Source organism: Hemiscyllium ocellatum, chromosome 4 (assembly GCF_020745735.1).
Source record: "Hemiscyllium ocellatum isolate sHemOce1 chromosome 4, sHemOce1.pat.X.cur, whole genome shotgun sequence".
In the NCBI taxonomy this organism is placed as follows: Eukaryota; Metazoa; Chordata; class Chondrichthyes; order Orectolobiformes; family Hemiscylliidae; genus Hemiscyllium; species Hemiscyllium ocellatum.
In genome coordinates this window covers 31,870,812-31,894,169 of record NC_083404.1, presented here as the reverse complement: position 1 = coordinate 31,894,169, position 23,358 = coordinate 31,870,812, and the positions used below count along the sequence as shown (strand labels likewise).

At 42.2% G+C, this 23,358-nt stretch overlaps 1 protein-coding gene across 4 annotated transcripts in view; it reads left to right on the top strand.

Moving 5' to 3' along the window:
• The window catches only part of LOC132812022 (upstream-binding protein 1-like), a 141,626-nt gene that overhangs the window by 51,969 nt on the left and 66,299 nt on the right, over nt 1–23,358 (top strand). For 2 of the 4 annotated variants that reach the window (XM_060822879.1, XM_060822881.1), the window contains exon 2: nt 6,809–6,910. In XM_060822879.1, the coding sequence (XP_060678862.1) occupies nt 6,809–6,910 (102 nt within the window). Of the gene's footprint in view, nt 1–6,808; nt 6,911–11,589; nt 12,163–23,358 lie in introns of those variants that run through there. The other 2 variants (XM_060822880.1, XM_060822885.1) reach the window with 2 other exon arrangements.

Here is a 23,358-nt window from a genome sequence, read left to right as displayed (position 1 = left end):
TTGATGTCAGGGTCTGTCATTCTCATTTCATCTGTGAAATTCAGCTTTTTTGTCCATGTTTGAATTGAGGCTGTAATGAGGTCAGGACTGAGTGGCCCTGGTGGAATCCAAACTGGGCATCAGTGAGCAGGTTAGTGCTGAGCAGATACTGCTTGATAGCACTGTTGATGACACCTTCCATCAGTTTACTTAGGATCGAGAGTAGACCGATGGAGCAGTAATTGGCTGGATTGCATTTGTCTTGCTGTGTGTTTAGAGGACATACCTGGGCAACTTTCCACATTGTTGGGTCATGCCATTGTTGTAACTGTACTGGACAAGCTTGGATAGGGGAGCAGCTGGTTCTGGAGCACAAGTCTTCAGTACTATTGGAGGGAAAAAAACAAATTACTGTGGATGCTGGAATCTGAAACCAAAAGAGAAAATGCTGGAAAATCTCAGCAGGTCTGGCAGCATCTGTAAGGAGAGAAAAGAGCTGACATTTCGAGTCTAACTGACCCTTTGTCAAAGCTAAAAAAAAAGGAGAAATAGGGAGGTATTTATACTAGGCTGAGAGAAGGTGAGTCATGGCTCCAGAAGCAAAGGTAGCAATAAAGAGGTGATAGTGACAGTGCTTTCTTCAGTACTATTGCCTGAATGTTGTCATGGCCCATTGCCTTTGCACTATCCAATGTCTCCAACCATTTCTTGATATCATGTGGAGTGAGTTGAATTGGCTGAAGGCTAGCACCTGTGATGCCCAGGACCAGGGGAGGAGGCCGAAGTGGATCATCCACTGTGTATTTCTGGTTGAAAATTGCTGCGAGTACTTCAGCCTTCATCTTTTGCACTGATGTCATAAATAGAGTAATAGAGATATACAGAACCAAAGCAAACCTTTTCATCCAACTTGTCCATTCTGACCAGATATCCTAAACTAATCGAGTCCCATTTGCCAGCACTTGGCCCATATCCCTTCCTATTCATGTACCCATGCATATATCTTCTAAGTATTGTAATTATACCACCCTCCTCTTGCAGTTTATACCATACATATACCACCCTTTGTGTGAAAAATCTTTCCCCTCTCACCCTAAACCTATGGCCTCTAGTTCTGGATCCTCCCAACCCAGGGAAGAGACTTTGTCTATTTACCTTATCCATGCCCCCCATGATTTTATAAACCTCTATAAGGTCATCCCTCAGCTACCGATGCTCCAGGGAAAACAGTCCCAGTCTATTCAGCTTCTTTCTATAGTTCAAACTCTCCAAAATCTTCATATATTTTTTCTGAACTATTCAAGTTTCACAACATCCTTCCTATAGGATGGGAGACCAGATAACTCTTCCATCATTTAGGATGGTGATATAAATGGAACATCCTCCTCCTTCAGTGAATTATTGTAGGATCGCTTAGCTGTCTATCACTTGCTGCTTATGCTGTTTGCAATGCAAGTAGCCCTGTTTGGGAGCTTCACCAGGTTGACACCTCATTTTTAAATATGCTGGTGCTGTTCTTGACAATGCCCTCCTTCTCTCTCCATTGAATCAGGATGGATCCTCTGACTTGATGGTATTGGTTGAATGAGAGATATGTCAAACTATGAGTTGTATATTCTACTGGAATATGATTCAGCTGCTGTTGGTGATCCACAGCACCTCATGAATACCCACTCGTAAGTTGTTAGATCTGTATGAAGTCTGTCCAATTTAGCATGGTGATCGTGTCTCAATGGAGGGTATTTTCAACGTGAAGGTGGGACTTCGTCTCCACAAGAACTGTGTGGAAGTCACTTTTACTGACACTGTTGTTGACAGATGCATCTGTGGCCAGCAGATTGGTAAGGATGAGGTCAAGTATGCTTTTCCCTCTTGTTGGTTGCCTCACCACTACTGAAATCCCCCCCACCCAGAGGACATTGTGCACCCTTGGCATCCTCAGTCAGGCTGTTGCTTGACTTTTTTGGCACTAACCTCCAGGTGGCCCCTTGCTGAGATATTTATATCATCAATAACTATGGGTGAGGTGCCGGAGGTTGGCTAACATGATGCCATTATTTAAGAAAGGTGGTAGGAAAAGCAAGGGAATTATTGACCGGTAAGCCTAATGTTAGTGGTGGGTAATTTGTTGGAGAGCATTCTGATGGATAGAATTTTCATGTATTTGGAAAAGCAAGGACTGATTGGGGATAGTCAACATAGTTTTATGTGCAGAAATCATATCTTATTAACTTGGTTGAGTTTTTTTGAAGAAGTGATGAAGAAGATTAATGGAGGCAGAATGGCGGACATTATCTATACGGATTTCAGTAAGGTGTTCAACAAGGTTCCGCATGTTAGACTGGTTAGCAAGGTTAGATCACGTGGAATACAAGGAGAGCTAGCCATTTGTAGATAAAATTGGCTCAAAATTAAGTGACAAGAGGTAGTGGAGGGTTGTTTTACAGACTGAAGACCTGTGACCAGCTGTATGCAACAAGGATCAGTGCTGGGCCAACTGCTTTTTGTCATTTAGATAAATGATTTGAATGTGAATTTAGGAGGTATGGTTAGTAAGTTTTCAGATGACACCAAAATTGGTGGTATAGTGGACAGTGAAGAAGTATAACGGGACCTTGATCAGATGGGCAAATGGGTCGAGGAGTGGCAGATGGAGTTTAACTTAGATAAATGCGAGGTGCTGCATTTTGGTGGGGAAATCAGGGCAGGACTTGTACTCTTAATGGTAAGGTCCTGGGGAGTGCTGCCCGAACAGAGAGACCATAGGGTGCAGGTTCATAGTTCCTTGAAAGTGGAATTACAGGTAGACAGGGTGGTGATGAAGGCATTTGGTATGCTTGTTTTTATTTATCAGTGCAATGAGTATAAATGTTGGGAGGCCAGGCTGTGCAGGACATTGGTTAAGCCACTTTTGGAATACTGTGTTCAATTCTGGTCTCCCTGGTATAGGAAAGATTTTGTGAAACTTGAAAGAATTTAGATAAGATTTACAAGGATGTGGCCAGGGTTCAAGGATTTGAGCTACAGAGAGAAACCGAATAGCTTGGGGCTATTTTCCCTGGAGTGTCAGAGACAGGGGTGACCTTATGAAAATTTATAAAATTATGAGGGGCATAAATAGGGTGAATAGCTAAGGTCTATTCCCTCGGGTAGATGGCATAGGTTTAAGGTGAGAGGGGAACGATTTAAAAGGGATCTAAATGACAACTTTTTCACGCACACAGTAGTGCACTTATGGAATGAGCTGCCAGAGGAGATGGTGGAGGCTGGTACAATCACAACATTTAAAAGGCATCTGGATGGATGTATGAATAGAAAGGGTTTAGACGGATATGGGCCAAAAGTTGGGAAATGGGACTCAATCAGTTTAGGATATTTACTCAACATGAACGAGTTGGACTTGAAGGGTCTGTTTCCATTCTATACATCTCTGTGTTAATAAGGAGAACCTTTTATGGTCAACAGGGCTGTTTCACCATCTGCCATAGCAGGATTTGAACTCACCATCCCCAGAACACTAGCTAGGTTCTAGAAGGATGTTGCCAGGGTTGGAGGGCCTGAGCTATAGGGAGAAGCTGAAAATGCTGGGCTGTTTTCCCTGGCGCGTCGGAGGCTGAGGGGGTGACCTTATAGAAGTTTATAAAATCATGAGGGGCATGGATAGGGTAAATAGACAAGGTCTTTTCCCTGGGGTAGGGGAATCCAGAACTAGAGGGCATAGGTTTAGGGTGAGAGGGGAAAAATGTATAAGGGAACTAAGGGGTATGTTTTTCACACAAAGGGTAGAGCGTGTATGGAATGAGTTGCAAGAGAAAGTGGTGGAGACTGGTACAATTACAATAATTAAAAGGCATCTGGATGGGTATATGAATAGAAACGCTGACTCTCCTGCTTCTCAGATGCTGCATGATTGGCCGTGCTTTTCCAGCACTATACTTTTTGACTCTGATCTCCAGCATTTGCAGTCCTTACTTTCTCCAAATATAAGACAGAGTTGGCATAATGGAGCATTATCAGGATGGCAACCTGTACCTAGTGGTGTGTCACAGGGATCAGAGTTTGGACCACAATAATCTACGATATATGTGAATAACTTCAGGGTGGCATGGTGTTACAGTGTTAATTTTCGGATGACATTAGTGTCTTCTACTATAAGGACTGATGCAAAGTATTTATTCAACTTCTCTGCCATTTCCTGATTCTGCATTATTATTTCCCTATCTTTATAGTCTAACCAAATTACGTTCATTTTGGCTTCTCCCTTTCTTTTTATATATTTAAAAGAACTTCTTGCTGTCTGTCTTGACATTACTTGCAAATTTATCATCAAAGTTTATTTTCTCATCTTTGTGTGTTTTATTGGTTTTTAATATTTTCCAATCCTCTGGCTAACCACTAATCTTTGCCACAATGTATGTTTTTATTTCTTTACAATCTGAAGCTATCCCCAACTTCTCTGATTAACCATGGATGGCTAATCCCCCTTCCTAGAAACCTTCTTCCTCACTAGAATATGCCTTTGCTATGAGACATGAACTATTTTGTTAGAAGTTTTCCAATGTTCCCAATTATGTTGATTGATTGATTGTCGTATGTACTGAGGTACAGTCAAAAGCTTTGTTTACAACCAGTACGAGCAGATCATAGTTAGCAAGGAAGTACAGATCAAAAAGACTTAGACAGAGGCATACTGGTTACATTGCACAAGACTTGCACTAGGCAAGATCAGTATTAGCAAGATCAAAAAAGAACATTATTAGTAACTTTTACAGATTTAGAATTTAAGTTTAAAAGTGTAGTACAGTTATAAAAATGTTAGAGTTAGATCTGCTGTAATTAACTTTATTTAAGCTTAGCACAGTTGTTTCTGACCCAGGTTCCTCTTTGTCCTGTCCTGGACCTAATGCGGTGTTCCAATGAAACAGATTGCCTAATCAGAAAATTAGGTGTTGCTCCTCAAGCTTGCAATCTCCAGCCTTAAGGACTCAATATTGAATTCCACAACCTCAAAGCCTAATCTCATGATGCTTGTCCTCGATTTCTTTTACATTTTTATCTCCTCTTCCTTCTCACCCCATTCACCCAGGTTTGTCTTGTTTATTTTGCTCTAAGCTGAGAGGATCCATTTTCACCTTTAATTTCCGCACATTTTACATTTCTATTTTTCTTTCACCCAAATTGCACTAAGCGTGCACATTATGTTTCCCTTGCTCCTCCTCCACCTCTGTCGAAAGTGTAAAAACAACTTTCCACCCTCTGTCAGTTCTGAAAAGTCACATCAGACTCGAAACATTGACTGTCTCTCCACAAATGCTGCCAGATTTTCTGAGCTTCTCCAGCATTTTGTGTTTCTTTCAGATCTCCAGTATTTGCAGTATTTTACTTGTATTTGGCTATTCCAAGCAAACCTCCTATTCAGGATATGTATTTGTCTCTCTATGGATCACACTTTACAACCATACAGTACAGAAAGTGTCAATTTGGCCAGTCATGCTTGTGGGTGGAGTTCAGTAATTACAATAATCCCATTTCCCCCTTTCCCATTTCTCCCTTTCCGTATAAAATTTTCTGCTCCAATACACATGTAATTCTCTTTCTAATGTTACTATTGATCTACTCGCATCCCCTTTTTATGTAGTATCTTCCAAACCACAACACATTGTGTTAAAAAAGTGTTTCCTTGTGATACCTCTGATTTGTTTGTTTCATTATCTCAGACCTCTTACCGCTTTCTGCCCCTCACATTGTTTCTCTTCAGTTAAGCTATCAAAATCATTCATGATTTTGTAAACTCCTATCAATTTTTTAAAAAAAAATTCTAAGGACTACTTCAGCTTTTCTACGTAATTAAAGCCCCCTCATGCTGGTATTGCTCTAATAAGTTGCTTCATAGCCTATTTAGAGCTTTGACGTATTTCCTGAAGTGTGGCATGCAGAATATTTCTTATTATTCACTGAAAATGCACACAGAATGAGTGTATTGCTGACGAGAACAGCCATTTATTGCCCATCCATAATTATGGGCACTTGAGAGCCAACCACATTTCTGTGGGTCTAGAGTCACATATAGGCGAAAGTGAGGACTGCAGATTGCAAAACCTGACCTGCTGTGCATTTCCAGCACCACACCCGCGGACTCTCCTGCTCCTCCGATGCTGCCTGACTTGCTGTGCTTTTCCAACACCAAACTCTGGACTCGAGTGACATATAGGCCAGACCAGGTAAGGATGGCAGTTTCTTTCCCGAAAGAACATTAGGTTTTTCAAACAATTGACAATGGATTCATGATCATCATTAGATTCTCAATTCCAGATTTTTAACAAGTTCAAATTCCACCATCTGCTCTGGCAGGATTCAAACATGAGTCCCTAGAATATTATATGGGTCTCTGATTAACAGTCTAGCGAGAATACCATTAGGCCATCGTCTCCCCCAAAGTTCTATGTTTTGTATTCTACGCTTCTAATACTGAAGCAAAGAATCCCATAGTTCGTTATTAAATGATTTCTAATGGAAAAGTGAATACTAAGCACTTACACTTATTAAATTGTATGCTCCATTAATGTATTCCTGCAGTATCACTTCGGAAGTTTAGAGCAGATTGTCTTTCTATATGTGTACATGATTTCAGATTTATGTTCATAGCTCTATATAGGTATTTGATACCATGTCTTTGTAGTGCACCCCTCGGCGATGATTCTTCTGGTTTCGTGATTGAGCTATTTTTCCTCCCCAGTCCCAGTGAAGATATCTGCAATGTGACTGACATCAGGTAAAAGTGTAAGCGCCAGGTGGGAATCTAAAAGAGGTTTCTTATCTCTCATCACAGTGACCATTCGTCGGAACACCCTGGATCACATCATAAGATGCTCTTTTGGCATTCGCAACCCGAACAATATCATCAATACGCCAGTAGCAACAGCTATCTCCGGTAAGAACGTCCTCCTTAATATCTGTATTACCCGCCTTGTTCTACAGAGACATCAGAGGTAAGTGCTTCACCCTGAACCGAACAATCCACTTACTAGAAGAACGCGAACTAACTGACAAAAACAGAAATTGTTAGAGGAACTCAGCAGGTCTGGCAGTATCTATGGAAAGAAAACAGAGTTAACGTTTCGGATCCATTGATACTGCTTTCTTTCCGTAGATGCTGTCAGATGTGCTGGATATTCTCCAACAATTTCTGTTTTTGATTATTTCAGATTTCCAGCACCTGCAGTTCATTGTGTATTTTAACGAGCGAACGAAGTTTTCTTTCAAGAGCTGGTTAACTTCACTAATGCGGACTGTTGGTTCAGCATTTTTCTCCGGAAATTTAACATTTATTAGCATATTAGCTTAAATTTTCACACTCACTTTTCATTCCTCTAAAACAAGACCAAACTAGGTTTGGAAAACATTTATACTGACTTGCAGAAAAGCATACGGTTTCACGTTTTGGTTCTAACAAAAACTTGGAGGTGCTAGGAATGAAAATAAATTGCTAGAGAATGCTGCAAACACAGAGCAGCTTCTGTGCACAGTTCAGACCTGTCATAACGGATCTGAAGGAACTTTGCCCGAAAAAAATGCGGATGGGTGCAGAAATAAGATATCAATCTTATATCAAATGTTAAAAGGAGTTAAATCAAATGTTAAATCAATCGTTAAGATAGACAGAATTAAGCACACTCAACTTAATCGCAAATTTAGTAATCTCGACAAGTGCTTTTCAGTGATTATTGCATCTCTCTCCAAATCAGCACCTCTGAGGCGGATTTGGTACTGGACATATAAATCAGTTAAAGTTCAAAACTGTAACCTTTCCACATCTGCAAACTATCCGGAAACTCATTAGTTTTTTAAGTCTCTGAACTTTCACAATCGCAGTCGCAATTTTGAACAGCTCGGTAATTTTAAATCGATTTTGCATATCTATTGCTAGTTAACATAATCGCGTACTGTTAAAAAGCAATGCTGTTCTTATACCTATTCGGGCAATTGCTTTAGTAAGTGTACTGACAATTTTACAGCAATTAAATCTCTCGCTCGAATTACATCAGGATCAGAATTTTGGGCGTTTTATATTTAATGCAATCTCCAAAAATACTTTTCATATAAACAAATATACATATATATCGATAAATATAATGTTTCACTGAAATAAATTCGGCACGAATTTCCTGCTTCTAAGCTCGTGATAATCCAGGAACCAAAGTAACCCCAACTGATTTCAATTTCTTTCAGATTCACGAAGTATTATTTTTTGGGGTGACAATCGCTCACCTTGTTTAAATTGTGAACAATTTAGAAGAAAACGGCACTCAGATTTACGTTGGAGAGAAAAATCCAGCTGCTCCGCATTTCCAGTCGACACACCCATTTAAACATATGGAAGTGTTTGTAGGAATATTAAAACAAGAATAGGTCATTCATTTCCTTGAGCCTGTTCGCCATTCAACTAGTCATGGCTGATCTGCTGATTTTCTTCTAAGACCTAAACTGTTACTTATTAAGAACGTTTTTTGACATTTTCAATTGAGCAAGGCCAGCCTTTTTACTGCGAGACTTCCTGGTTTTCACATATTTAAACAGGCTTGTAATCTGTCATTAGAGTTGATGATAAATATATTTATGGCTGTCTGGTCATCAGCTATCTTCATAATTGAGACAGGTAAATTGCCCAACAGGAAGAGGATTTTTTTTAAGAAAATCCAGCCTCACTCTCAAGAGAGCTGTGAAATTGCACTATTTTTCTAATGACATTTAGTTAGGGAGACAGAAGTGCACCACTGATCAGCCTATCAATGCCAACAGGCTACCTTTTTTCAAACAAAAAGCTACTGATCCTTAGGGGAAAAAGTGAAACTGAGCTAAGGGGTCAGAGGGCTAGCGTCCCCCTTCTCTCTCCCTTCTGCTCGGAGATAGCAGAAATCCTAGTCTGATGATTTTAAATGTTTGATCTACTACTTAAATTCTTGCAATCCTGTTCCAATATTCAAACACTGAGCTTTTAAAACTTTTTCACCGTTGACGACCCACACTCCCATTAAGCCATTATAGTCCTGGTCGCTTCAGTTCTCTCCACTCCTTTTGATTTTTCTAAATGTTCCCTAAACCTCTTTTATTTTAACTAATTTTATATTCATACCTAATCTGATTGTTGTGGGAGGGAAACCTTGCTCAGTTTTTAAAAAGTCTTCGTAAAGTATTTCAAAGCCCTGTTGAGATTACATGAACTACCAAGGTTTAGAAATCAGCTGTAAATTTACATTGATATATATTTTAAAAGATGGTAACTCATAATTTTTAAAATAAATCGCCATGTTTTTATGAGTTTGTGTTATGATCCATGGGATGGGGTTAGTATTACTGACATATTTTCTTTTATTAGGCAGGCCAATTGCAATTACCAGCCTTTGACTTAGTACCATAAGCAAGAAAATAAATCTTAGATTTCCAGAAACTGATGGTAAAAGTCCACGGCCATATCAATATTTCAGTTAGGTGGGTTAACTGGAGAAATTGGGTCAATTTTCCTTGGGGAATAGAGGTTGAGAAGACAGAGGATTGATGACGGCAGAGTGGTAGACATGATCAATATGGATGCAAATGTGTTGCTGGTCAAAGCACAGCAGGCCAGGCAGCATCTCAGGAATAGAGAATTCGACGTTTCGAGCATAAGCCCTTCACTATGGACTTCAGTCAGGCGTTTGATAAGGTTTCCCATGGGAGACTGATTAGCAAGGTTAGATCTCATGGATTATAGGGAGAACTCACCATTTAGATACAGAACTGGCTCAAAGGTAGAAGACAGAGGGTGGTGGTGGAGGGTTGTTTTCAGACTGGAGGCATGTGACCAGTGGAGTGCCACAAGGATCGGTGCAGAGTCCATTACTTTTCATCATTTATATAAATGATTTGGATGTGAGCATAAGAGGTATAGTTAGTAAGTTTACTGATGACACCAAAATTGGAGATGTAGTGGACAATGAAGAAGGTTACCTCAGATTTCTACAGAGTCTTGATCAGATGGGCCAATGGGCTGAGAAGTGGCAGATGGAGTTTAATTTAGATAAATGTGAGGTGCTGCATTTTGGGAAAGCAAATCTTAGCAGGACTTATACATTTAATGGTAAGGTCCAAGGGAGTGTTGCTGAATAAAGAGATCTTGGAGTGCAGATTCATAGCTCCTTGAAAGTGGAGTCACAGATAGATAGGATAGTGAGGAAGGTGTTTGGTATGCTTTCTTTTATTGGTCAGAGTATTGAGTACAGGAGTTGGGAGGTCATGTTGCGGCTGTACAGGACATTGGTTAGGCCACTGTTGGAATATTGTGTGCAATTCTGGTCTCCTTCCTATCGGAAAGATGTTGTGAAACTTGAAAGGGTTCAGAAAACATTTATAAGGATGTTGCCAGGGTTGTAGGATTTGAGCTATAGGGTGAAGTTGGATAGGCTGGAGTGTCGGAGGCTGAGGGGTGACCTTATAGAGGTTTATAAAATCATGAGGGGCATGGATAGGATAAATAGGCAAAGTCCTTTTCATGGAATGGGGGAGTCCAGAACTAGAAGGCAAAGGTTTAGTGTGAGAGGAGAAAGCTATAAAAGAGACCTAAGGGGCAATGTTTTCACTCAGAGGGTGGTACGTGTATGGAATGAGATGCCAGAGGAAGTGGTGGAGGCTGGTACAATTGTAACATTTAAAAGGTATCTGGATGGGTATATGAATAGGATGGGATTGGAGAAATAAGCGCCAGGTACTGGCAGGTTGGACTAGGTTGAGTTGGGATATCCGGTTGGCATGGGCGCGTTGGACCAAAGGGTCTGTTTCCGTGCTGTACATCTCCATGGACTCTAAGGGTTTGGACACAAGAAGTGAAGAAATTGTTCCATTGGTGGAAGGATCCAGAATGAGAACCACAGATTGAAGATTAACTGGAAAAAAAAGGAGACATTAGGGAAAAAAAATCACCAAGCAAATGGCTAAAACTTTAAATGATAAGCTCAATATGTGTTAGAAGCTCAATATGTGTTCGAGGCATTGGATTATATATACCTGAGAAAGTACATGCATGATACTGTTAAAAGATGGGACATTTTCATCAGATGAATTGTCTTCAGACAGGGAGACCGAATGAGCTTCCTTCTGTCCGATGACAACTCAGTGACTCGAAAATCCACAACAGGGAATCTGACATTAAAATATTAAAAGCCCGAGCAGTCATGCAGCGTCTGCGAAAAAAGGATTATAGTCCAACAGCTGCTTTCACCTTTTTCGTTCTGATGCTGACTGACCGACCACGTTCTCGGCTTTATCTCTGTAGTAAGATAACGCCATCGTCGAAGAGAACGTTTCCTAACGGTTTGTTAATTCACACCTGACAAATTGGCCGAACGAATTCAATCACGCTCCGCCTCTTTCCTGCAGCACCAGTTTTTTTTCCCCCAACGGGCTGGCCGCTCTCCGTTCTGCATTGCGCGTCAATCAACGGAGCAACCGTCGCTGAATCCTGCGCGCTATTGGACAGCTGCCGGAGGTGTGGGCGGATATCCTTGCTTTGATTCATCCCTTGGTGCTGTCAGTCAGACAAGGTCCGCGCGCCACACTCACCTCCGTGCCCTGCCCATTCCGCGCGAGCGCGCCGTTGGATCGACAGCTCGTGACGTTATGCGCGCGTTGGCTCGGTTGGTTCGTTGGAGGTGAGTGGCCATGTTTGTGCCGGAACTGGTGAGAAACCGAAGTGGAGGAGGTAGCCTCAGGATTAGTGCCTGGCCGGGCTGTGCATGAGTTCCTAGCTGAGAGAAAGCGTGTTTCTTGCAACATCTGCCGGCGTTACGTTTTGACGAAGAGGGGCAAGAGACGGCAACTATATCTGGATCTGAAGTGTTGCCATGGTCGTGTGAGCAGGGCCTAATCTTGGAGAGCACGAGAGCGAGGACAGGCCGCCTCCTAGCAACCGGGACTGAGAGGCGGGGGGGAGTGGAGAGCGTGCGCGCCACCGCCGCCTGCAAGCGCCCTCTCGCTCCCCTTACCCCCCAGAGCGTAAAGGCCTGGGCCAGCCTGGCCTTTGCCATCTCCACTGACCATGGCCTGGGTGCTGAAGATGGACGAAGCCATTGAGTCTGGGCTCGTGCACGATTTCGACTCCAGTTTATCTGGTATTGGACAGGAGCTTGGATCTGGTGCTTATAGCATGAGGTGAGTAGCAAAGGGCCCAAAGAATTGGGATATTGGTGGTGGGGGCAGCTTGCGTGCAGATTGGATATTTATTCTAATCTTCGATGCCTTTTGTTTCACAGTACTAGTAAGATGTACGCTGACATCGATAGCTTTAAGGTCGCCTTTGCCAGACAGGCTGTGCTCCGCTGTTTAGAAGAGGGTGCACATGTATTTGGATCTTCATAATATGTTGCTTTCCTTGGATGGTCATTTCACGGACACTTTCATTGTTTTCATGTTGGTACTTTGCAGGAAGTCAGCTTTCATCTATATGTCTGGATATTGTATAGTTGTTGACTAGTTGAAGTAAGTTTAAAGGTAATGAGTTGGATTGTAATGTTTAAAACGTAAATTGCTGTCATTGTCCTTTCTGAAAAATTTAATTTTTCAAAAACTGCAAGAAATCTACAGCACCACCTCTGTCATCAATGAATTAGCCAAAAAGAGTTAACATTTTAAGAATTGAAGTTGATTTCAACATTTTCAGCTTCTCTAGTTTGTTAGTTTCTGAGGTGTTCCTAATCTTCCTCTTCACAAGGCAAAGCTCTACATTCAATTGCTTTATGTGTGGTATTGGCTGAAATTCTTGAGGCAATGTACCATATATGAAATTTTAATTTCACATTTTTACTTTGCTGTTCTGTGCATCTGTTGAGTGTTTTGAGCTCAATAAGTAAAGGATGTTGCGGGTAATAGTGGTAGAAACAATTTGGACAAGGAATTAAGAACATCCCACCAACAAAACAACTACCATTATGTCATGCTTTTATGTAGAATAATATCCCAAGGCGTTTCAGAGGCTTCATAAGAAAGGTGTAGACACAGTGTAGTATAATTGCTTTGAGCACAGTGACTTAGTGCCAGTACTTAAATGTGATGACAACACTGGTTTCAGGGTCCTCAGTAGAAGAGTGTGTTTTTTCAAGAGAAGTGGTGTCTGCTAGGTATTTTTAAAGAATTTATCTTTCTGTAAAGGCCAAAGTTGAGAAAATGGGTGAAAGAACATTTACTGAAATTATATGAAATTGTCTTTTCTCGTTATCTCTTTCTTTGCATCCTTTTTAATGTAGTGGCTATTGATACTCAAATTATTAGGTGGTTGTTATATCAGAGCCCTTTATACTGTGGCTCGATAGTTGCCACATAGTTTGCAAAAGTAAGTTGCAGATAATGATTTTAGGAGTTTGGCACTGAAATGGAGCTTTTGATTTGGCTACAGTGATGCATTAATTTTATGAAGCATGAATTCACAAATAACCCTTCAAAATTCTTATTTTGTGGAAACAATTTGTGCTCTTTAAATAATTCCCACTTAAATATTGGGGGCCAAAGTAGCATTTTTGATTGTGTTCCTCTTTTTGTCAACTGAGGCTGAACCTGCTTGAATTGCCCTAAAGTGGAGCTTCACCTATATATCTGCACTATCACAAAGTTTGCCTCTCCTACTTAGCATGGCAGTATGAGTTTATCTACTGATATCTTCTTGTAATATGTAGTGCGTCTAGTCTTAATTATTCAAATATGTGCCTAGTTGATGTTTCATGTTCTATGCTTCATGAACTTGATATTATCCATGCACTTTGCTCATAGCTTACTTCTAGGAGAAAGTGAGGACTGCAGATGTTGGGGATCAGAGTCAAAAAGTGTGGTACTGGAAAAGCACAGCAGGTCAGGCAGCCTCTGAGGAGCAGGAGATTCAACGTTTCGAATATAAGCCCTTCATCAAGCTGCCTCATGTCCTAATTCTGTCCAACACAGTACGTGCCTCCAGTGTTCACCAACCTACATCTAAATCTGATTGAATAAAACCTCAATTTGCAAATTCTTCAATTCTATGTTCCTCCATATCTCCAATCTCTTAGAGCATAAGACAAAGAAGCAGAAATGGGCAATTCAATCCATCAAGTCCCTTGGTTATTTTTAATGACCCAACCTCAACAGCCCTCTTTGGTAAAGAATCCCTCAGGCTCACTATCCTGAGAGAGAAGAAATACCTCGCCTCTGTCTCAAAAGGGTGACATTTTTATTCTGAGATTATGCCATCTGGTACTAAACTCTTCCACAAAAGGGAAGCCACCTTTCTACATTCCATCTGTCAAATCCCCTAAGGAACTGGCATGTTCCAAGAAGGTCATGTCTCTATTTGATTAAATTCCAGTAATACAGGCCCACCTTACTCAGCCTCTCCTCACGAGACGGTCCCTCCATAATGAACCTTCTATGGACAACTTTCGATACCAGTATTTATTTTCTTTTGAGGGGATGAAAACTGTTCAATATTCCAGCTGTACTGATTTTGAACAAGACTTCCTTATTTTTATACCCTTTTATCATTTTGTCTTCCCTACTACCTGCTGAACTTGTCTGCAAGTTTTTTGAGTCAAATGCACAAAAATGTGCACATCCCTTTGTGCTGTAAGTTTTGGCAGTCTTTATTTATTCAAAATAATATTTGGCCCTCTACTCTTCAGCTGTCCAGGATCGTTTTGATTTTTTGATCATTCGTGAATAATTCCACCATTGAAGTTCTTTAGCTGCTTAGTCCCTAACCCTTCTAAGTCCTTCCATATGTCTCTTAGTCATTGAGTCATTGCAGCAGTGAAGGCCATGTGGTCCGTTCTGTGGTCGCCAGTTGTCAGAACGAGTATTTTGCTTTTGTCAGAGCTCTGAAGAGTCCTCTAGACTCAATGGTAGCTTGCTTTCTCTCCATGGATACTGCCTGACCTACTGTGATCTCCAGCATTTTTTTGTTTTGTGTACAGATTCCAGCATCTGCAGTAATTTGCCCCTAGATTTTACATTTAGACTTGAAATGTTAACACAGTTTCTCCCTTCATTCAGGTGGCTTTTGTAGTTGAACAGTTTGAGATTGCTTGCATAGGTAGACTCGATAAGTAGAGTTGAAGCTAGTTCTGTGGTTGTGGCACTTGCGGGTTGCCTGCACTCAAATTTTTCAAATTTGTCAAACTTATTTTTATTTCAGATTTCCAATATCTGCCGTATTTTGCTGTCGTCAGAGGACATTGTATTTGATATAATCTTAAATTAAGAAGGCCATGATTGTGTCATATTTCTATTAGTTTTAAGATAGTTATGGAAAAGGATAGACCTAAACTAAAAGTTAGAGTTCTTTTTTTGATGCTATTAGGCAAGAAACTTCCAAAAATTGGGTGTGGATATTTGCAAATAAAGAGATGGTTAGAAAGTAGAAAACCTTCAAAAATGAAATAACGAGAGTCCAGAGATTAATGTACCTCTCTTAGGGTAAAAGACAAGACTGATAGGTGTAGGGAATGCTGGATGACTAGAGAAATTGACGCTCTGGGTTAAGAAAAAAAAGGAAGCTTATGTTAGGTATAGACAACAGTGATCGATTGAATTCCTAGATTAGTATAAGGATAATAGGAGTAACTTGAAGGAAATCAGGAGGGCAAAAAGGCTACATGAGATAGGCTTCTCCATAACCTTATCTACCAAAACTAAGGGATTTTATACATACATTAAGGACAAAAGAGTAAGTAAAGAGAGAACAGGGCCCCCCTTAAAGATAAACAAGGCTGCCCACGTGTGGAGTGGCAGATGGGTGAGATTTTAAACAAATATTTTGCATCAGTATTTACTTTAGGAAAAGATATGGAAGCTAGAGAACTTGGAAATAAATAGCAACATCTTAAGCTGTTCAAATCGGAGGTGGTGGTGCTGGATATCTTAAAATGCATAAAGATAGACAAATCCCTGGAAAGTGATTGGGTTTACCATAGAACTTAGTGTGCTGCTAGGGATGTGGTTGCTGGGCCCTTTGCTGAGATATTTGTATTGGTAGCCACAGATGAAGTGCTGGAAGACTGGAAGTTGGCTGGGATGGTGCCATTATTTAAGAAAGGTAATAAGGAAAAGCTAGGGAGCTGTAGACCAGTGAACATGACATCAGTCATGGGTTAGATGTTGGATGGTGTTCTCTGGGACAATATTTATATGTATCCTGAAAAGCAAGGACTGATTAGGGATAGTCAACATAGTTTTGTGTGTGGGAAATCATGTCTCTCAAACTTGATTGAGTTTGTTGAAGAAGTGACAAAGAAGATTGATGGCAGAGCTGTGAAGGTTGTTTATATGGACTTCAGTAAGATGTTCAACAAGATTCTGTATGGTCGACAGATTAGCAAGGTTAGATCACATGGAGTACAGGGAGAGTTAGCTATTTGGATACAAAATTGGCTTGAAGTTTGGAGATATTGTGGTGCTGGGTTGCTTTTCAGACAGGAGGCCTGTGACCAGTGATGTGCCACCAGAATCCGTGATTTGGATGTGAACATAGGAGGAATGGTTATAAGTTTGTAGGTGACAGCAAAATAGGTGGTGTAATGGACAGCAAAAAAGGCTTTTTATCAAATGGGCCAAGGAGTGGCAGATGGAATTTAATCTAAATAAATGAGCTGCTACGTTTTAGTAGGGCAAACTAGGGAAGGACTTGTACACTGAATGGGAAGGTCCTGGGGAGTGTCGCGGAATAGAGAAATCTTGAGTACATGTTTATAGTTCCTTGAAATTGGAGTCAAAGGTAGACAGGACAGTAAAGAATATGTTTGGTAAGCTTGCCTTTATTGGTTAGTGCATTGGGTACAGGAGTTGGAATGTCATGTGCTGGCTGTACAGGTCATTGGTTAGATCACTTTTGGAATACTGAGTGCAATGCTGGTCTCCTTGCTTTAGGAAAGATTTACAAAGATGTTGCCAGGGTTGCAGGATTTGAGTTATGGGGGAGGCTAACTAGACCGAGGCTATTTTCCCTGCAGTGTTGGCATCTGGGAGGTGATCTTGTCAAAGTTTACAAAATTGAGGGACATGGATATGAGTAGCCAAGGTCTTTTCTCCAAGGAGGCGAGTCCAAAAGTAGAGTTCATAGGTTTAAGGTGAAAGGGGAAAGATTTAAAAGGGACCTAAGAGGCAGTCTTTTCATACACATGGTGGTGTGTGTATGGAATGAGGTGCCAGCAAAAGTGGTGGAAGCTGGTACAATTACAGCATTTAAAAGATATCTACTATCTGTATGAATAGGAAGAGTTTAGAGGGATATGGGCCATATGCTGGTAAATAGGACTAGAATAATTCAGAATATCTGGTTGGCAGAAGGGTCCATTTCTGTGCTGTACTATCACTTGAACTGATTTAGATTTATCTGAAACATATTTGTGAAAATTATAAAGTTAAGTTTTAAATAAAAATTAGAGCAGTTTTTTTTGAATGAGAGAACAAAACTCCAAATACGATGCACATTTCCCACTTTGAAGTTGGAATCAATTTAAAGAATTTAAATTTAAAGAACAACATTTCACACTAAAATTGTAAATGCTAAATCTTGGATTGCCAGTGTCTCTGGAGAACTATTAAAGTTTATCGAAGTGAGTAATTGTGTGGTAGCAGGATTCTCACTTATAGCCTTATTTCCTTGACTTTCAGAATATTTTATCCGCCACTGTTCACTGTGCCAAGGCAGTTCATGTTTCAATATTTCTCTATAAATATATTTATCATATCCACTATCCCTTATTGGAAACAGCAATTTTGAATTAAAGGCTCCTTGTCATGATGGACTACGTTGACTTACTGTCAAAAGCCGTCATACTTTCAAAATTAGAAATATGTCTCCAATTGGATATTTACTTCCTAGTGAAAATGATTCATGAATATACGTTGATTAACCCCTTGAATATATTTCAATGTATCTAGCATTTTCTTGGTGAACCAACATTTTGTGTTCTTTATGGCTTTAGGGCCTTCATTATAAGGGCATTCAAAACTGCCGCAGTACTCTATACATCTTGCACAAATTTGGACATTATTCATTCCATCTTGTGTTCAATGTGGCTTAACCTTTTTTGTAGATTTCAAAGTTTTTACTTTGAAATGTTACAGATTGAAAATGTTGGGACAACATTCCCATTTTCTTCTCACCTCTTGGTTGTCTGCAACAAGATCTGTTTTACCCCCTCCTTTGAGTATTTCAACTTTTAATAATAGTCTTGAGTCAGGCTGCCAGATATATTAAATCAGAAGAAAAGTTGAATGCATACAACTCTGAAGTATGGTTATAACAAAAAAACTTATTACTTCTCTCAGACTGAGGCATGCATGTTTGTGCATACACAGTTGGATTCTAGAGAACCAAGTATTCAACTGGATTGTACAGAATACCTAGAAGGGACCCAAGAGTTAAAGTTGTTCTTTAAGATGCACACATTCCACGTCTGAATTGATATCTTGTGTCTTTGGAGATGAGTAGAAAATTTTAAGTTTCTGCTTTGTCAAACAAGATTATAACAACATTTCTATGTAGGTGAATCGTCTGAATTAAAGACAGGTTAGTCACCCTGCTGGGTTGCTGGTTCTTCTGCTCTGTCTCCCGGTTCAAAAAATGATCCTGCTAGTCCTCATGACTTCCACACTGTTTTTGACCCATTAGTGAGTAATATGTATTATTTTTTGGATTAGTGGTGCTGGAAGAGCACAGCAGTTCAGGCAGCATCCGAAGAGCAGCAAAATCGACGTTTCAGGCAAAAGCCCTTCATCAGGAATAAAGGCAGAGAGAACGCTTCAGGCTCTCTGCCTTTATTCCTGATGAAGGGCTTTTGCCCGCAATGTTGATTTTGCTGCTTCTCGGATGCTGCCTGAACTGCTGTGCTCTTCCAGAATCACTAATCCAAAATCTGGTTTCCAGCATCTGCAGTCATTGTTTTTACCTAGTAATTAGTATTAATCAAATGAACAGTGTATCTATTATTCACATAAAGTTTTGGACAAAATTTGTAGCTCGGGTGCTCGTTGTTGTGGTTCTGTTTGCCGAGCTGGTAATTTGTGTTGCAAACGTTTCGTCCCCTGTCTAGGTGACATCCTCAGTGCTTGGGAGCCTCCTGTGAAGCGCTTCTGTGATGTTTCATTTTTGTTGTTAAAAGGAATATAACCTTGCAATTTGTTTTGTGTTGTGCATGCCTATTCAAGGAACAGGATTCCACCACTGTCAGAAATAGATTGGTAGAAAAACTCAGCAGGTCTAGTAGCATCTGTGGAGAGAGGGCAGTTAATATTTTGGATTCAGTGACTCTTCAGAGAGAGAGAGAGAGGAGAAATGTGATAGTTTGAGTCAGAGAGAGAGAACAGCAGTTAGATAAAATATAGGTAATAGTGATAGCTTGTTTTACTCCTTTTGTCCTTGGAGTTGTTATTCACTCATGACATGTGGATATTGCTGGCTAGTTGTTCTTGAGATGGTGTTGGTGAACTTCCTTCTGGAACCACTTCTGCCCAAATACTGTGTAGTTTTGACCTACAGTGCCCTTAGGGAGGGCAGAATTCCAGGATTTTCACCCAACAACAGTGAAGGAACAGTGGTATGTATCCAAGTCAGACTGGTGAACTTGAAGATGGTGGTATGTATCTGGTGTCCTTATCAAGGCAAGGAAAAAGGAAAGAGCTGAAAATGTGTTGCTGGAAAAGCGCAGCAGGTCAGGCAGCATCCAAGGAACAGGAAATTCGACGTTTCGGGCATAAGCCCTTCATCAGGAATGAGGAAAGTGTGTCCAGCAGGCTAAGATAAAAGGTAGGGAGGAGGGACTTGAGGGAGGGGCGATGGAGATGTGATAGGTAGAAGGAGGTCAAGGTGAGGGTGATAGGCTGGAGTGGGGTGGGGGCGGAGAGGTCAGGAAGAAGATTGCAGGTTAGGAAGGCGGTGCTGAGTTCGAGGGATTCGACTGAGACAAGGTGGGGGGGAGGGGAAATGAGGAAACTGGAGAAATCTGAGTTCATACCTTGTGGTTGGAGGGTTCCCAGGCGGAAGATGAGACGCTCTTCCTCCAACCGTCGTGTTGTTATGGTCTGGCGATGGAGGAGTCCAAGGACCTGCATGTCCTTGGTGGAGTGGGAGGGGGAGTTGAAGTGTTGAGCCACAGGGTGGTTGGGTTGGTTGGTCCGAGTGTCCCAGAGGTGTTCTCTGAAACGTTCCGCAAGTAGGCAGCCTGTCTCCCCAATATAGAGGAGGCCACATCGGGTGCAGTGGATGCAATAGATGTGTGTGGAGGTGCAGGTGAATTTGTGGCGGATATGGAAAGATCCTTTGGGGCCTTGGAGAGAAGTAAGGGAGGAGGTGTGGGTGCAAGTTTTGCATTTCTTGCGGTTGAAGGGGAAGGTGGGGGGTGTGGACCTGACGAGGGAGTCACGGAGGGAGTGGTCTTTTCGGCACGCTGATAGGGGAGGAGAGGGAAATATATCCCTGGTGGTGGGGTCCGTTTAGAGATGGCGGAAATGATGGTGGATGATACAATGTATATGGAGGTTGGTGGGGTGGTAGGTGAGAACCAGTGGGGTTCTGTCCTGGTGGCGGTTGGAGGGGCGGGGCTCAAGGGTGGAGGAGCAGGAAGTGGAGGAGGTGCAGTGGAGGGCATCGTCGATCACGTCTGGGGGGAATCTGCGGTCCTTGAAGGAGGCCACCTGGGCTGTACGGTATTGGAACTGGTCCTCCTGGGCGCAGATGCGGCGGAGACGAAGGAATTGGGAATATGGGATGGCGTTTTTACAGGGGGCAGGGTGGGAGGAGGTGGAGTCTAGGTAACTGCGGGAGTCAGTCGGTTTATAGTAGATGTCCGTGTTGATTCGGTCGCCCGAGATGGAAATGGAAAGGTCTAGGAAGGGGAGGGAGGAGTCTGAGACGGTCCAGGTGAATTTGAGGTCGGGGTGGAAAGTGTTGTTAAAGTGGATGAACTGTTCAACTACCTCGTGGGAGCACGAGGCAGCTCTGATCCTGTCATTGATGTAGCAGAGGAAAAGGTGGGGGGTGGTGCCAGTGTAGTTGCGGAAGATGGACTATTCCACATATCCTATGAAGAGGCAGGCATAGCTGGGGCCCATGCGGGTGCCCATGGCAACTCCTTTGGTTTGGAGGAAGTGGGAGGATTGGAAAGAGATGTTGTTCAGGGTGAGGACCAGTTCAGTCAGTCGAAGGAGGGCGTCAGTGGAAGGGTACTGGTTGGTACGGCGGGAAAGGAAGAAGCGGAGGGCTTTGAGTCCTTCCTGATGGGGGATGGAGGTGTACAGGGACTGATGTCCATCGTGAAGATAAGGCGTTGGGGACCGGGGAAGCGAAAATCATGGAGGAGCTGGAGTGCGTGGGTGGTGTCCCGACCGTAGGTGGGGAGTTCTTGGACTAAGGGGGACAGGACCGTGTCGAGGTATGCAGAGGTGTCCACGAGCTGGCGTTTGGCCTCAGCGGTATAAAGGTCGGCGCGCCAAACTACTACCGTGCCTCCCTTGTCTGCCGGTTTGATGGTGATGTTCCTTGGATGCTGCCTGACCTGCTGCGCTTTTCCAGCAACACATTTTCAGCTCTGATACTCCAGCATCTGCAGACTTCACTTTCTCCTCCAAGGAAAAAGGAAAGCTGATGATTTAGACCGTTACCAGATAGAAATAGTTTGGCTTTGATGGAGTTAGCCTAATTATGAAAGGTACTGGAAAAGCACAGCAGGTTAGGCAGCATCCGAGGAGCAGGAAAATTGACATTTCACGCAAAAGCTCTTCGTCAGGAATGAGGCTGTAAGCTTGTAGGATGGAGAGACAAATTGGAGGGGGCGTTTAAAGTAGCTGAGAGTGCAATAGATGGATGGAGATGGGGGTAAAGGTGATAAGTCAGAGGGGAAGGTGGAGTGGATAGGTGGGAAGGAAGATTGATCGATGTGACAGGTCATGAGGACGGTACTGAGCTGGAAGTTTGGAACTGGAGTAAAGTGGGGGAAGGGGAAATGAGGAAACTGGTGAAATCCACATTAATGCCATTGGGTTGAAGGGTTCAGAGGCGGAAAATGAGGCGTTCTTCCTTCAACTGTCAGGTGGTAAAGGAGTGGTGATGGAGGAGGCCCAGAATCTGCATGTTCTCGGCAGTATGGGAGAGGAAGTTGAAATGTTCGGCTATTGGGAGATGGACTTGATTGGTGCAGGTGTCCCAGAGATGTTCTCTGAAGCGCTCTGCGATTAGGTGTCCTATGTCCCCAATTTAGAGGAGACCGCATCGTGATCGACGGATACAGTAAATGTCATGTGAAAGTGCAGGTGAAACTTGGGATGTGGAAGGCTTCTTTGGGGCCTTGGTCGGAGGAGAGGGGGGTGCAGGTTTTGCAATTCCTGCAGTGGTAGGGGAAGGTGCCAGGAGAGGAGGGTGGGTTGTTAGGGGGTGTGGAACTGCTGAGGTAGTTGCAGAGTGAATGGTCTTTACAGAAAGCAGGTAAGAATAGGGAGGGAAATATATCTCTGGTGGGGTCCATTTATAGGTGGCAGAAATGGTGGACGATGATGCGATGTATATGGAGGTTGGTGGGGTGAAAGGTGAGGACCGAGGGATTCTGTCCTTATTGCGGTTGGAGGGGTGGGGTTCGAGGCCAGAGGTGTGGAACGTCGATGAGATGTGCTGGAGGACATCCTCAACTACATAGGAGGGGGAAATTGTGGTCTTTAAAGAAGGCGGCCATTTGGTGTATTCTATGGTGGAATTGGTCCTCCTGGGAGCAGATGCGGCGGAGGAATTGGGAATAAGGAATAGTATTTTTGTAGGGTGGGAGGAGGTATAATTCAGGTATCTGTGGGAGTCGTGTTTGTAGAAAATGTCAGTGTTGAGTCGGTGATGGAGATGGAGATGTTGAGGAAGGGGAGAGAGGTGTCAGAGATGGTCCAGGTGAATTCACGGTCTAGGTGGAATATGTTGAAGATGGAGGACGGGAACAATTTCTGGCTGTAAGAGCTGCTCCTGATTTTTTTTAGGTATTGGAGGTGATTTCCTCGAATTCCAGGAGCAGCAATTGCTGTTTTATATGCTGTTGCATTGTTTTGGAACTTAAAAAAAAAAGTCAAAACAATAAAGTTTAAAAAGGAGAAGAGCAGACAAAGGAAGCACATAGTGAGGATAGTGCAGGAGAGAGAGAGAGAGAGAAGCTGCACAGTTACCGTCTTTGCTGTTTGAATTTGTGTATCATCGGACATTGGAGTGCGCCTGGGAAAATTAACAGTGAAGTTCACAACTAATCTTGGAGGAACTTTTGGGTGAAGTTCACAGCACAGAATCAAATAAGTTAATTGTTGTTTTAAGTCTGTCCAAGAGAGAGGCTGCAGTATTGGTACAGGGGATTCTTTCTT